The sequence below is a fragment of the Paramisgurnus dabryanus genome, chromosome 22, assembly GCF_030506205.2.
Source record: "Paramisgurnus dabryanus chromosome 22, PD_genome_1.1, whole genome shotgun sequence".
NCBI lineage: Eukaryota > Metazoa > Chordata > Actinopteri > Cypriniformes > Cobitidae > Paramisgurnus > Paramisgurnus dabryanus.
In genome coordinates, this window is record NC_133358.1 from 18,389,414 (window position 1) to 18,405,634 (window position 16,221).

At 40.4% G+C, this 16,221-nt stretch overlaps 1 protein-coding gene across 6 annotated transcripts in view; it reads left to right on the top strand.

Moving 5' to 3' along the window:
• The window catches only part of mllt10 (MLLT10 histone lysine methyltransferase DOT1L cofactor), a 64,459-nt gene extending 50,453 nt beyond the window's left edge, over positions 1-14,006 (top strand). For 4 of the 6 annotated variants that reach the window (XM_065258060.2, XM_065258062.2, XM_065258063.2 and 1 more), the window contains 10 exons: positions 603-714; positions 2,411-2,483; positions 3,748-3,920; positions 6,088-6,279; positions 6,726-6,799; positions 7,044-7,384; positions 7,893-7,913; positions 10,400-10,499; positions 11,207-11,350; positions 12,386-14,006. In XM_065258060.2, the coding sequence (XP_065114132.1) occupies positions 603-714; positions 2,411-2,483; positions 3,748-3,920; positions 6,088-6,279; positions 6,726-6,799; positions 7,044-7,384; positions 7,893-7,913; positions 10,400-10,499; positions 11,207-11,350; positions 12,386-12,433 (1,278 nt within the window). In that variant the 3' untranslated portion in view covers positions 12,434-14,006. Of the gene's footprint in view, positions 1-602; positions 715-2,410; positions 2,484-3,747; positions 3,921-6,087; positions 6,280-6,725; positions 6,858-7,043; positions 7,385-7,892; positions 7,914-10,399; positions 10,500-11,206; positions 11,351-12,385 lie in introns of those variants that run through there. The other 2 variants (XM_065258061.2, XM_065258066.2) reach the window with 2 other exon arrangements.
• Positions 14,007-16,221: the final 2,215 nt, after the last annotated feature.

A 16,221-nucleotide genomic window follows, 5' to 3' on the forward strand; every position in this document is an offset into this window, starting at 1 on the left:
CAAATAATTATTTTTTTTATTATTACAAATTTGTGCTTATTGCATTTTTTCTGTTCAACCAAATAAAAATATTATAATTAATGTAATGTGTTATCAAATAAAATATAAAAATGTGTTATTATATTTTACAGGAATAATTTTTAAATGCGTTTAAAAGTTTTAAGCTAAAATGTAAACGAGCAAAGAAAAGTTTACGATCACAATTGTGTGACAAACATATTTTAACTTCAGACCGTGATAACAGATGAATTCTGTTGTATGAAGTGTTATATAAATAATTATTTGAACATGTGCTTCCTTTCAACCATGCACCACGACTAATCTTAGCCCTTATTAGGGAAATAGCTTAATTGGATTAAATAATTAGCTGCCGAAACACATGGTCTGTGGTGTTCAGGGCTGTTGCGGGCTCAGCCGGTTCCTCTGGCTCACAGGAACTACAGCTGACATGGTGTTTTATTATGCAGCTCTATAGCCAACAGTCACACGCATTCATGCACACACGCACGTTCAAGTGTGAACATGTACTCGCACATCCAGAATAATAGGAGGTTGACAGTTATTGATTCTGAACTTCTTTCTTATGTGTGTTTCTTCTGTAGTCAAACTCACTTCCAGGATTCAACTTGGCGCCCTCTCACATGTTCGGAAACAGGTTAAACCCGAACTCGGCCATGGCTGCCATGATCGCCCAATCCGAGAGCTCCCCAGCAGGTGAGGCGCACAATGTACAACTGGTCCCTCCTGCTGATGCAAATTCTTCCTTCTTTCTCTTCTTCCATTACTCCTCATCTTCCAGTCTTTCTCCACACCCCTGTGCTTATGGAATGTGTGGTCAGCTGTATCCCCCTCCCTCCTCCGGTCGCAGAGAGAGGGAGACACAGAGAACAAAACTCCCCGGGACCGAGAGTTGAAAGTGTGCATACCTGTTAAATGAAGCATGATACCACTCAAACATTTCATTAATCTGCACAATGACCGCAGTGATGACACAGAGGGGATTGCCTGGGGTTTTGGAGGCAGGCATACCCAAGACCCAGCTTCTCCTTCCCTCCCTCCATCCCAGCCCACTCAACGCTTTTCCTGGACCCTGCCTAAAGCCTGGGGGTCCCAGGGCTGAGCAAAGGGCTTGCGGAACCTTGACGTAGGGGTGGAGGGGGGAGCTGGGACCAGTTAAAAGAGCGGGCAGGAAAGGAAAAAGAGGAACATAGCCTTTGAGGAATAATGGATCAGTCATGCCCTCCTCCTCAAACGGAGGTCAGGGGGTCATTTGACTAACAATAGGAGAAAGAACACCCTTCCTTGAAGAGACCACCGTTTAAGCTTGTGCACTCTTGCCTTGTGCCCATTTTAGCTCGGCATGTAAAGTATGCATAGGCCGATACATTGATACCAATATGGTGATTATACTTGACGGAAACCATATGCTGGTTTATACTTTGTAATTTGTGGCACAAAAAAGCCAAACTGATAAATTGGCTCATATTTGGCCAGTTTGAGGTTGTTGGGCCAAAAATTGTGTTAGTTTCAAACTGTATGTATAGCCTTTTTAGTCAAATAAATTTATATTAAAACTTTTGAAGGTCAGCCTTATGTCAGCCCCATTGACTTCTCCAAACGTAGTGTCCATTTTCTTGCATCTTTCTTTCATTCTTTTTCTTCTTTCTTTTTCTCTCTCTCGCTCGTTCTTTCTTTCCTTACATTTTGTAAAGTGATACCTGGTGCTTTTGGGTCCATTCTGCGCTGCAGCCCCAGGGCTGATCCAGGGTCAGGCAAAGGGTCAGCGCCATAATAAGTCAGACCAGACCTAGAGCTGGTCGAACCGACGGGCCCTTGCCCCCACAAGAGCCAGCCTGCCGCAGCCTGTGCTCGAGGTGGTAGTGGGCTGGAAAGTGTTAAAAGAACAAGGGGGGAAAGGAAAGGAAGGAAGGGGGAAAAAGAGAAAAATGGGATTGGCTAAATGTGACTGAAGGGGGGTGGGGAAAAACGGCAAGAGAGAGAGAATAGAGGGGAGGGGGTTGTGCCCGGTGAGGCGCATATGTGATTCATTACTTTCACTGCAGAAAATGAAAAGCAGTGTCTGGCATGAGGCCTAGAGGCAGGGCAATAGGAGCCTCCACAGGGAAGAAAAGCAGGGGTGAGGGGAAGAATGGACAGCTTGTGAAAGGGAGGGAGGGCGAGAGAGAGAGAGTGCATATGAGAGAGAGAGAGAGGTGACTCGGTGACACACTCGGTAGTGTCAGTATGCAAGCTGAGCTACAAGAGAGAACTCTTCAGTCCTAAGATGGATTTCTTTAAGAGATATCTGATGGCTGCCGAACACAGCGTGGATGCATATGCCGGTCGTTGCTTTTCCCAGACTCCTCTGGCACGAAGGCTCCTTATCGACTGCTTTCTATTTACCTTTCAGATCAGGAGCTGGGAGACGGAGCTCTCGGCTTCTCCAGAAGAGGAAACTCACCAAAGGCAAACCTCTCCCCTCGGTAAGTCCTATTTACATTCCTGAGTTTGTGTTCCCCTCCTCCAGGCTCAGAGATTTCTCCCACCCCCCACCTTTCCCCCAATTCCCGTTCCCACTCATTCACTCGCTTCGTTCCTCCCTCGCGCACTCGCCTTTCAAACAGCAGGCAGTTTTAAAACTCAGCTGTTTCCCGTATTAGAGCTGCAGACTGGTTTCTGAGTCTTTAACATCAGTATGCCGAAAAATTGTTTGCTTTTTTGCTTAGCTGGCCCCATGACTGAAAAATAAGATGGATTTTTACTGTTGCGCATCTTTTGCGTGATTTCCTGTTTGTTCAAACGGGATGTAATATTTTATATTGTTGTAGAGGTATGCCGTTTTTCTCTATTATAAGGTTTTCAGTTAGATGTAATCAGTTTCATATTAATTGTGTGATATTTGCATGGTTGTAAAAATTTCGCTATGTTGGATTTTGTGTAATCTTTTATTGCGCACAGTATCACTTTACATTGCTCCATTCATGGTATCCATAACGAAAATGATATTGCCTGCTTGTGCATGTCAACAAATCTGATTTAGCTAAATTTGTCAGTGAATGACAAATTCAACATATTTTGAAACTTCGTTAAAATTCATCTTTGACGTTTCACACCGGAGCAGGCGCTCTGGGAATTTTGACTATTATACTAGTGAGATTTATTGTCTTGTGTGGCCGAAGTCAGCCCATCTGTAATGACACCAGAGATAGATTCATGTTCATCGAGTATCCCATGATGTAGAGCCTAAAGCTGGATGATGCATTCATAATAACATAGATCGCTGTCTGTCTTAACAAGATCACGCTAAGATTTATGGTGTCAGATACTTGCGCAGACCCATGCTTTCTCACCGGCCGTTTGCAGGAGAACTGTGAACTCTGTTTGTCTTTGCTAAGCAGCGTGTCTCCCTCTGAGGGCATGACGCCAGACCAGGAGTTCAAAAATTGTTGTTGTCTAGTGAGTGTTAGGCAAGAACTGACTATTTATAGCACGGGAAAAACTGCACTTTTATAAGGCTCTGCTGAATGCATTTTCAATGCTTTTCAATTCTGTTTAACACATTATACATTTACACTGATGCTTTAGGCAGACGCTTAGGTAAAGCGTCTTACAGTGCATTTAAAATAATATATTTTATCACTCTATGCATTCCCTTGGAATCAAAACCATCATACGCTGTTAGTAGTGTTGAGCTACAGGAAATCGTGGATGGATCTTGTCTCACTTGTTGTCTGTAAATTACTTTAGGTCCCCGCTAAGTGGTCTGCACATCCGGTATGATTCGTCAGGACCGTTGGTACCGGGGCTCGGCTCCGGTACGGATTCACTGCCCCCTGTGGCCACCAGCATCGACCAGCTGCTCGAAAGGCAATGGAATGAAGGACAACAGTTCCTCCTACAACAGGGTTCACAGGGAGATGGTTTGTGCAATCATTTTTAACACACAAGTGTTTACACGTATGTATACACAATGCATATTGCTTTCATACATTCGTGTACAGAGGTGTTTGGACCTGTCTGGTTGTCATTATGTTAATCTTGCTGTGAATTATGTTGAGCAATGCAGTTGGAGAGTGCTTTATGAGGGTAAATGCTACTTCTGTGTTTCTGGTCATAAAGATGCAGATGATTGTAGGTATTAGCTATATGAAATTACTGTTTGGCTGCATCCAAAATTTCATACTGTGAGAATAGGCACTGAATTAGAATATGAATATGGATTGTATGAATGAATTTGGATGTACAATATCCACCATGTTTATACGTCACGTTATATACGTCGTCATAACAAGAAGTTCGTTGTTAACTGGAATGACATTAAACTACAGCAATTTAACCCCAAGGGATAGCTGTTTCATATTGGCATCTGAATAGAGACGCGTTACCACATTTGGACATTTTTTTTTAATGAAACGCCTCTCCTTCTTCTTTGTTGGATAACTGCTTTCCCGGGGGCTCATGGGATAGTAAAGTGTCCATTTATTGAACACATTGGTATGTTGCCGGAAGTAGTAGGTCATCTGGGTACTTTTCGCCTACTGTTTTTGGAATACTATGAATTCAGACATACAACTCAATACCACTTTGACTCGTAGCCTATAAATTAACTCCTGTTATCATTGCATTGTGAGCGAATCCTTCAAACATGGTAAGGAGCGTCACATTTCCTGCTGACGTCAGAGGTATTCAGGCCAATCACAATGTACAGATTAGCTGGCCAGTCAGGGATACAGAGCTTTTCAGATCAATGAGTTTTGTTCAAAATCAATGAGTTTGAGGAAGGCGGGATATCTGGAGCTACAATAATGTGCGGTATGTGGAAAATAATGTGGTTTTTAACCATAAACCATGCAAACACATTGTATTATCAAATAGATAGCAAGTAGATTCTGAAGATTACATTTTCTGAATGTTATTTATTCTTATAATGACCTTTATTAATGAACATTATTTTGTTTCTTTAAATTATTTATACACAGAGCTCAAATTCATTGCATTTTCCAGTTCTCTTTTGATTGAGAGGATATATCGGCGATCACTATTGGCTGTTTTTTAAACTATCAGCCGATAGTGTAAAAATTGCTTTTATTGACCAATACCAATTATTGGCCGATATATCTGTGCATCTCTACTATTTATTCAAAAACATTTAAAAGCAAGCATCTCTAAATTGCTATTTCTCCTACTTAGGATTTGAGATACCGGTATGAATATTGCATCAGATTTGCACAGGTGCTGGTTTCATTTTCTTCAAAAAGTGTACAATGTCATTATTAAGTCCTGTTATAAATTTATAGTCTAGAATCTAGATGAAAGGGTTTACAGATTATCTCAAGGTATTTCAGGGGAAAAGGAAATGTCAAATTTTTTTATTAAAATTGTTTAAATATGGTCATTATAAATCACAAAATAAAAGCATATTAAACTGCATGTCAATCAAATACTATGCCTAAAGTTTGAAGTCTGTAATTATGTAACTGATTAATTAATTATTTGTATTTACCACAGTAATAGCAAGCCCTCCAGTTTTGTCTGTGTATAGGTGCTGTGTAAAACTAGTGCAGCGATTCAGTTATCAACTATAAGTAACGCTAGTCTAGAAATAGTAGCGAGTTTCAGTAGCAGCAGTATCGTCAGGATTGTGTGAATGAGCAGCAGCTGTTTCTGTTGTGATAAAGGTTTTTTGAAAAGGGGGGAAGTCTGACAAACGCACGGCCTGAACAGGAAGTGGTGCAGCGGTTGTGTTTTGCGGGTGTGGAGAGAACTTTCTGTTTGCCACTGATAGGAGACCAGTCTCGTGGTTTCGGTGATGGTGCATCTGGTTCGCATTTTAGCGGGGGTTGCTGGCCCCCGATCAGTGCTTAAATGCATGTTATTAAACTGACACGGGAAAGAGAGGAAGTCTGCAGTTGTAGTTCCTTCTGGAGGTCTTGATCTGCATGTCTGCAAACGTACAGATGTAGATGTAGGTTTACAGCTTTACTGCTGTTATGTAACCAAGCGAGCTGATAGGTTCAGTCAAATGTGATGATAATATTCTGCCAAATGCATAAATGTAAAGATTGTAATGTGTGTTTTTGCATCCAGTCCTAGGAATGCTGAAATCCCTGCACCAGCTGCAGGTGGAAAACAGACGCCTGGAAGAACAGATCCGAACTCTGACCATGAAGAAGGAAAGACTGCAGCTCTTGAGCGCTCAGCTCGCCGTGCCTTTCACCCCCACGAGCACCACAGCCACAACTGCCTCCTCTCCTCTATACCCCAGCAACACTCACACAGGTCAGACACACACGTCACCTCTGCTACTTTCTGCCTCCTGTTTACCCATACAGTACTGACACAGCACAGTAACATCATACATACAAGCTCAACAACACGAGCGTCACAGTCTAATCCCAACTCTAAACACCCCCGATCTAGTAATTCACACATGCGTCGTCTAACCCATGAGCCCGTCTCTCGCCTCACTCCCTAAAGCCCCAAGTATGTTTCGGCCGACCGGCGCCGGGTACGTCTCGCGTGCAGTACAAGGGCATCTGACGATAAAGCGAACAAAGGCTGCGCGCGAGACGTAGCGGCACACCAAAGCATAGCCCAGCCTTTACACGCACACACCCGTTCGACCACCCTCCTCCCCTCTATTCTGCTCACGGATCTCCTCTCCCAACTCTAGCTAATCTGGTCTCCACATTCATGTCAAGTTGCAAAATCTCTCTCTCCTCCAGACATGCTGCACAGCAAGAACATTCAGCTAGGCAGCAGTGTTTTAACAGACTCCTCTCAACCCTTGCCCACTCAGGTAACTTCCTCTACCCCTGCTCTGCAGATGCCATCTGCTGGGACTGAGCACCTGTTTAGTTGAGTCAAGTGTTATATTATGTATACTATCTGTATGTAGTGTTTGTATTAGTGTAATATGTAGTTACAGCATATCTTTAATGTTAAATGACTTAATCGCATTTATGGGACAGGTAAACACGGCTTTTCACGTGATCTCTTTCACTCTCACGCTCTTGTGCTTTCTCTCTTTCTCTGTCTCTCAGGATCACCTGTCTGGTGGCCATAGTAGTGGAAGTAGCACGTCCTCTCTCTCCACCCCTCCTTCTGCGGCACACAGTCCCCCCCAGCAGCAGGTCAACGGAGTCGGCATGGCCGGGGTGGCCATCCAGCCTGGCAATGCCAACTCATCCCTGCCTGGCATCGCTGGGGTGACCGGTCTGATCGGCGCTCTACAGGGGAACCACCTGGCCATGAGCGGTATCGTGGGTGCCCTGAATGGAGTGATTCAGACCTCCCCCAACCTGACCCAAAACACCAGCCCAATGACCTCTCATCCCTCAGCAGCTACCAGCGCTTCTCTGCCCAGCTCCAGTCTCAATAACAGGTACACGATCACTTTCGCATGTATTTAGGCATTTGAATTAGTGATTTTCATAGTATATATGTGCTTCAGTCTACATGTGAAAATCCTTGTATTGATCATTTTTGTCTTAGTGCCTGTAATGGTCTTACTTTTCTGTGTACAATATACATATTGAAGAATAGCTCAGATGCAAAACCCTCCAAGGGCATCTGACATGTTTAAATTATCCTTTTTATCAGACTCTTAATGTATTCTGCAAAAAAAGTGTTTTTGAATATCCAGGATTAAGCCGATTTGAAGTGAAAGTATTTGATGAATGTATTTTATGCGTGCCGAGAGCATTCAGTTTATATCATTATGTCATTTTTGATTGAGAGAGGGCATTTAGTGGCTTTTGCATCTGAGCTCCTCATATGTAGGTTAATGTAAGATTAAAATTTGGCCTTGCATGTTGGTTTGTGTTATGTAACACACATGCCTATTTTTCTTCATTTCTTTCTCTGTTGCTTACGCTTTGGGGATTCATCAGCGTGACCTCTGTGAAAACCAGGTGAGGATTTGTGTGCTTCGCATCTATCCATCTTATTTGTCTCATTTTGCATCTTTGTATGTTGCTTTTGTTTGGCATTTCTAAAATGCACCTTGTATTGAAAATAACATCTTAACTCTTTCACCGCCAGCGTTTTTAAAAAAAGTTGCCCGCCAGCGTTTTTCATGATTTTCACAATAGTTTAATGTCTTCCAGAAAATGTTCTTCTTCAAATATATAAACATACAATATACCAAATGAAAGAACAGACCCTCTGCTTTCAAAAAAAAAAAAAACGTTTCATCCTACCTTCAGTAGTGTTTTGTAATCAGCTTTTGAATATGGGTAGGTTTCTGCAAAAACACCACATTTTGAGCATTTTGACTTTTCATAGAGTTCCCATTCAGAGCGATCTTTTTAAACAGACACGGACATTAGGGCTGTCACTTTTTATTCGATATTCGAATATGCATTCGAACATGACGTGAAATATCCGTATTCGAACTATAAATAAACCATCCGGTTTTTTAAATGCCATGTGTAGCGCATTTTTTACAGTAACACCTCAGGAAAGAGGCTGAGGGCAACTGTGCGCAAGAGAGGGAATCAAATGGGACCAAAATGAACCTCATGTGCATGTCAAGATAGAATTATAGTTTGTATATAAAATGACACATTGTTTATAGTGTTAAATATTATAGCAGAATAAAAAGCTTGTGTTAATACGTTCACATTATGAAATTAGCATGTATGAAGATAATTTCATCATGTTTACAACGCAATGTAAACTTTATATTAAACAACAACAGCATTTGTCTTGTAAACGGATTTGAAATGATCATGTGCTGACTGTTGCGCGTCACATTGACGACAAGTGAGATCTGCTTAAAGCGGTAAGTTTAATTTCATCTCAAGTATCAAAGGGTTTGTGCTCTCTATCATTGAAAACGGGCAAGCAAACAGCACGCGCAGGGTTAATGTACTTGTGAATGACGGCTCACAAACGCGCGGGATAGGCTTTGTATGTGTGGTTGTTGTCAATGACAGTTCTGGTCACAAACACGCTCAAGCGCGGGATATGTGTGCTTGTCAATGACGGGCATTAAATCCGCGGATTTCCGTGGAGTTTTCTGCCGAAATCTGCGGGCGCGAATTCCGTTTGCGTCTGCCTATATACTCCTGCTGCTATTTAAGTTGTCACGTTATTGTTTGTAACTGTTCTGAATCATTTTTTTATATATATAAGTTTGTTATTCATAAGTTGATAACCTGCTGTTTCAAACATTAGGTAAAAAGGTAATCCAGACAACCCTGTGTATGACTGTCACTGTTAATAATTTTGTGATTGAACCTCCATTACGGTGGGGTTTTTGATGCGCGTGGGGGGGCGGCGCCTAGATATTCGAATATATTCAGATACATTGCATGATATTCGAAATCCGTTCGAATTTGATTTTTCTCAAAAGTGACAGCCCTAACGGACATGCAGCAGCTTGCCATAGGGCAATACTTCCGGGTTTAAAAAGTTGCGGAAAGACGGAAAAACTCGTCATTGGCGGGGAAGCGTTTTCTCTTGATTGACGAGATATCTCGTCAATGGCGGGGAAAGAGTTAAGTTCAGTTTAGATAAGTTTAACTTTCCCTCAATCCAGAGCAGCAGCATCACCCTGCATAGTTGTTATTGGATCTTAAAGGGGTTGTAGCGTGAAAATATGAATTTTTCCATGTTTAAGTTCTATAATTGGGACCCCAGTGCTCCTATCAACCTAGAAAACATGAAAAAGAACAACCAAACTACTTTGTTTTGGTAAGCCGTTCTTTGCAAACATATGAAAAATTAGGTCGTTGAGATTTTTCCTGTTTTGTGAGGTAGGTAGCAAGGCCAATTACAATAATACTGCCCCTTAATGTGCACTATCTAACCACGGCACTGCCATTTAGTGCCGAGAGAAAGAAAGACAGCACACTTGAGACCACCATCATTGCGATCAGTGTTTGCATTTCATCAGCTCATTTGCATTTTAAAGGACACACCCAAAAACGGCAAATTTTTGCTCGGACCTACAAAGTGGCAGTTTTAACATGCTATAATAAATTATACGTGGAGTATTTTGAGCTAAATCTTCAAATACGCATTCTGGGGACACCAAAGATTTATTTAACAATGTAAATAAATTATATGACCCCTTTAAACCTTTTTTGTTTTTATTTGTTCTTGGTTTGTTTTTGTTTATTTTGTATTTGAACTCCTTTTTGTATCCCAATTCCTTTTTGATTTGTCTCAATAGGAAATTGCATTTTTCAAAGCAATGACGTGTGCTGCACATGTGGTTTGCGTTTTGTGTGTGATCGGTGACAGGAAATTTACTTTTTAATGCAATTTTGTGTTCGGTGCAACTTTAATGTGTTTGTGCAGCCATGGGAAATGATGCGTCTGTGCGGGATGTTTTCTGAAATGATGTTGTGAATGTAGTTCTCTTATGTGCGCTTTGCATTTGTGTTTGCAGTACGGCAAGACATTTGACAGAGCAGCACAGGCAGTTCCTGCTTCATCAGCACCATCAACACCAACTGCAGCAGCTCTTCAGCTCCCAGCAAGTCACGCCGGTATGATGAGCACCTACACACACGCAGTTTGGTTCAAAGCTTAGGGTTTTAAATGAATAATAAACTCATCACACGATCACAGACTATAGGCTAACACAAATTGAACAATGGGAATTGACAATGACTGAAGGAAATCCAAAAGACATTAAAAGTATGTTATATTTTAGCATATATCAGGTCGTTTTTTTTAAGTTTTACCTAGAGATGCACTGATCACGATTGAAAGACAGTCTTTTTGTTGCCAGTGGCGCAAGCAGTAATGTCACGGCTACAAGCACACTTGCAGTGGAAGCAACAACCAATCGTTATCCAACAGCATATATAATGTGAGAAAATTGCAATCGGTGCATCTCTAGTTTCACCCAGAGGTGCTTTTTAAACCATTATGGAGCAGTTCACATTTATTCTAAGTTCCTATTGGCTGCTTTTTCTTTATTATTTGGGCCAAGTGATCAATATCAAAAACATTTACTGAAATTTTAGTTTTTTTAGTGAGAGACATTAACATATTGACAGATGTAATTTAAAGCATTCAGACATTTGCCTACAGATCAAAACAGTAGCATATAAATGTATTGCAGCTGGGCAAGCTGTAACATTGCATTGTTGAGCGAGATATTGCACTATTTGTGTGTAATATGCATCAGATGGTCCATCTGAGGCTGAGTCTAGACATCTCATCACACTGTCTGTCCGTCTGTCTACAGGAGCAGCAGCAGGTTTTGCTCTATCAGTTAATGCAGCAACATCATCAACAGCAGCAGAATGACATGCAGCTGCCCAGCACCCAGCCGGCCATATCCAGCAACCCCTTCCTCGCCGTGCACGATAGCAACCCTCCCAAAACTGGAGTAAGTAGTGCACTTACTACTAGTTTACTGTTATGTTAAAGGATTAGTCAATTTTCTTTAAAAAAATCCAGATAATTTACTCACCACCATGTCATCCAAAATGTTGATTTCTTTCTTTGTTCAGTCCAGAAGAAATAATGTTTTTTGAGGAAAACATTCCAGGATTTTTCTCATTTTAATGGACTTTAATGGACCCCAACACGTAACAGTTTTAATGCAGTTTAAAAATGCAGTTTCAAAGGACTCTTAACGATCCCAAACGAGGCATAAGGGTCTCATCTAGCGAAACGATTGTCATTTTTGACAATAAAAATAACAAATATACACTTTTAAACCACAACTTCTCGTCATCACGTCAAGAGTTCACGGATGACGTTTCAAAACTAAGCCCCAGTGTTTACAAGTGTGGAGAAAGAGGACCGTTCCGACGTTGTTGTATGTTAAATGATAAATGACGAATTAATGTCTTTGTGTCAGTTTATTGTTTAAAATGTATGTAACACGTGACCTTTCCACGGCATTACGCAGTTACGTGAGGTCGCACTGGCACGTCACAGGACCCAAGATAGATGAGAAGTTGTGGTTTAAAAGGGCATATTTTTTATTTTTCTTGCCAAAAGTTGTTTCGCTAGATGAGACCCTTATGCCTCTTTGGGATCGTTCAGAGTCCTTTGAAACTGCGATTTTAAACTGCATTAAAACTGTTAAGTGTTGGGGTCCATTAAAGTCCATTAAAATGAGAAAAATCCTGGAATGTTTTCCTAAAAAAAAAAACATAATTCTTTTCGACTGAACAAAGAAAGACATCAACATTTTGGATGACATGGTGGCAAGTAAATTATCTGGGCTTTTTTAAGAAAATTGACTAATTCTGTAAATGTTTGATTTGATAAAGCACTGAATTAGCAGAACTAATGTCATATTGATTCCCAGGGAACACACACACATACTGATAAAAAATGTTTTTGAATGCACCAAAAATGTTAATATTTTACTTTATGTGGTGTATTGATGTATTCTCCCGTGATTATTTAGCGGCTAGGAGACAAGGCTGTATCTGCGACAGGGCAGGAGAAGACCTGATGCAGAAAACAAAACTGAGGAGGAGGAGCTCTGCCGTATGGATCTTTCTCATCTTCCTATCCCAAGAGGCCAACTATCTGAGCAGCAAGACCAGAATATTCACCCACCATACGAAACTCACACTAGCACCAGCCTTGATATGTACACACACACACACACACACACACACACTTGCCAGTTTGATGCCCATCTGGCAAAAAACATGTTGCACTGAGTTTGAGTAAATCACTTGCTGTAAATTTCATGGTCCCGTAGGGGCTTGCACACATATGTGCATGCACAAGCAGTCTCTCTCACCCTGACAGTGTGATAAAAATGACACTTTGGTGTGATTTGCTGTGGGTGGAGATCTTGGATGAGAACTGGAGTTGCCGGATGGTTCAAAAGTCGAGGAGGATTTATCTGCACATGCTTTGGGATCTGACCTCTCTGTTACCCCTTTAACAAGAAACGTGTCGCGATAATTTCAATAAAACCCCCTCGTATTTGTTTGTCTGTGGTCAAATGCTGAATCAATAGGACATTTGTGCACCGTGAAGGCCTTCTGCGTCCTGATCTTGAGCTTCCCCCGTTCCAAAGGTACACAAACTTTCTCACTGACCCTGCTGCACTCTTTGAAGAGAAACTACCTCTCAAGTCAGGTCACATAAACCAGGCCCTAAACCCAAGTGCCTGGCTCCATTCTCCAAGTTGTTAGCTGGCGCCACGCGCTAGAGACGCTGCCAGTCTCCTTGTTTTTTTTCTCTCTCTCTCTCTCCAGTTTTATCAAATGAATACAAATCAGCATCGCTCAGGCTGTTCAGAGAGTCCCAGACATCTCTGCCTGTACAGTGATTACACTGAAACCTGTCTGATTTCGAATGTTTGTGCTGCAAGCCAACTTTATGGTTTCTTTTTTATTTATTAGCATTCATTGCATGTTGGGCACAAGGTAATATATTTTAACGCCCAACTCGCGAAATGTTTTTATACTACTGTAAAAAAAGAAGTCTCAGCTCATTTTGATGAACGTGTCTGGTGTTTGAAGTTCAAAACAGAAAAAGAAAAACCCTACTTGACAATGACGTTTCTTGTGGTCTTGTACATACGCCTAGTTTCTCGTTTCGTTTCTATGTAAATTAACAGATGCATATTGGATTAAGAATAAGCTGTCCGAATAAATAAGATTTAGTTAGCACAGTTTTACCTCTTTTTTGTTGTAAATAAATATTTGTGATTCACTTAGTGGTGTGAAGGACTGTTTTAAAGCACTGTTAGTGAGTTCGAATCTTTTCCCAACAGGCTTTGACTGGTGACTGGATAAAGTATTAATTTATTTTTGTATGTGCAGGGACTTTTTCTTTCTTTTTTTGCACCATTTTATTGACGTGGTTTTATACTCCATTATAATAGTGGTTTGTGGTTTGTCCACGTTATCATGTATATGTACAGAAATTATGCAGATTCTCTAAAGTTTGTATTTAAAACATCAACGAAAAGTGAAATCCTGCTTCATATTCAGAAATTTTGAACACTGAGATTGTAGTGTTGACCTTTTTTCAGTGATAAGAAATTAAATCTGTTTATTACAATGCTTGAAGAGTCTTTGTAGTTTATATCACAGTTGTTTAACTACTAAGCAATATGTGACCCTGGACCACAAAACTATAGTAATAAGTCACACGGGTATATTTGAAGAGTTTCGTTTCAAAACAAGATAAATCCATTTTTTACATTTTTGTCAAAACATGTTTATTATTATGTTATCATGTTATTGTGTTGTTTTATGGTGCTACTTAGCTGTATTTTTTAAGTTATGAAGGTTTAAATCAAAACAAACCAACTGCAGTTGAACTGCTATTAATTGAAATGCACAACCAAAAAACGAGATTTCTGAACAATTAAAAAACGGATTTCTCGTTTTGCAACGAAACTCTTCATTTGTACCAATGGCCAAAAATACATTGTATGGATCAAAAATATTGCTTTTTAATGCCAAAAATCTTGTTCAAATCATGTTCCATGGAGATATTTTGTAAATGTCCTACTGTGAAATATATCAAAATGTGTTTATCATTAGTAATGTGTGTTAAAAAAAACTTCATTTTAAAAACTTTAACTGCGATTTTTTTTATTTTTATTTTTTGCACCCTCAGATTCCAGATTTTCAAAATAATTGTATTTCTGCAAATTATTGTCTGATCCTAAAAAAACCACACATCAACTGATCAGCTTTCACATTATGTATAACTCTTAAAAAATGGCCCTCTTTTTACATTAACTTCCATTTTTAAATTTTCCTTTCAAAAATTTGACAATAAATTGTACTAATATTACCATTTCTCTCTCTATATATATTATAGCATAAAAACTATCCGTAATACAGGCTCGCTAAGTTTTGCAATTCTGAAACACTTCAATATAATCTGCTACAATTAAATTAAAAGGCATTTAGTACAACCAAATGCTTTCAAATTGTAATTAAAATCATCTTTTATGATTTCACCCTTAACTAGTAGTATGAATATCACTGTTGTTGCCAAAAATGAAAGCTAAAATTGAGATCAAAAACACAGAGCCCCCCTTTCCTTTTTCTCCTAAACTCGAACCCCTTGTGTTTGCTATTTGGGTGAATGGAACCCATTTCTCAGCATGACCCCCGGGGCCCTGCCCACTGTTTCTGCCCAGCTCAGAGTGTCCCTGCTGTGGGAACAGCAGGCCCTTCTCTCCCCTCATCTTCATCAAGCTGTCCACACTACTGACCACCCACTGACCTCTGACCCCCCCCCACCCCAGCCAGATATACTCAGAACGGCATGCACACAATGGAGCCAATGACAGCATTCACACATCTGAAAAATCTTCACTTTATTTTAATCAGATGAATCCATTATTAGGAATTTGTAATATGTCACGTTCACCATTACCACTATGCTTTTTCCGTGATTAAAAACACAAACTAAATTTTCCTGAAAGCTGCTAATAATATTTTTACTCCATTAGCAGCACTACACTGATAAATTAAATGCTAAGTTCAGTAGCCCTCTCTCATCTAGTTAGTGATGCCTTTGTGTTAATACCCTGCTCGCAGAGAGCAGATGGGGTAATAGGAGGCTGGGTACTGAGCCTCTCCACCAGGTGCACTGAAGGAGGGGGATTCGAATAAAAAAAAAACCCAGAAGATCCTCAGGGACGCTTCATTTTCACTCCGCTGCCTGTAAGGAATGGATTCAGCTTACAGGTAGGTAAGAAAAGCTGCTAAGTGACAGAGCTGGAGGGGAGGTGATTTACGGCCTCCGCTTATTCTCACTGGAACTGTAAACCTGAATGGCCATATCAAATTGAAATGAAAGATTATTATTACACCACAATAAAAATGTGTGGTTTGACATAAAGTTGTTGAAAGGCCATTCAGATGATGCAGCTTTGGGCTCTATACAATTTTTATTTCATTCATCATTTGTTGTAGCTCAATTGGGAGATCGTTGTGTTTAAAGGTGGCGGGATCAATCCCAGGGAACACGTATACTGATAATAAGTATAGATTGTAATGCATTGTAAGTCACTTTGGATAAAGCATCTGCCAAATGTATCAAGGAATTAGACTTTGGCCCCAGCTAAAAAAAAATCTGCATCCTAAAAACTCATCCTCCTGTCTTTATTCCTCTTTATACTGAATAGGGTTCAAAGCACCATCAAGAGTCATCTTAAAAGTGCTGTTTTTCTGTTACTACCATAATCACACCCCGAGCAGATTTCTTGCCTTCTGCGCTCGATCCCCATCTAATGCATATCCTGTCATCTCTGTG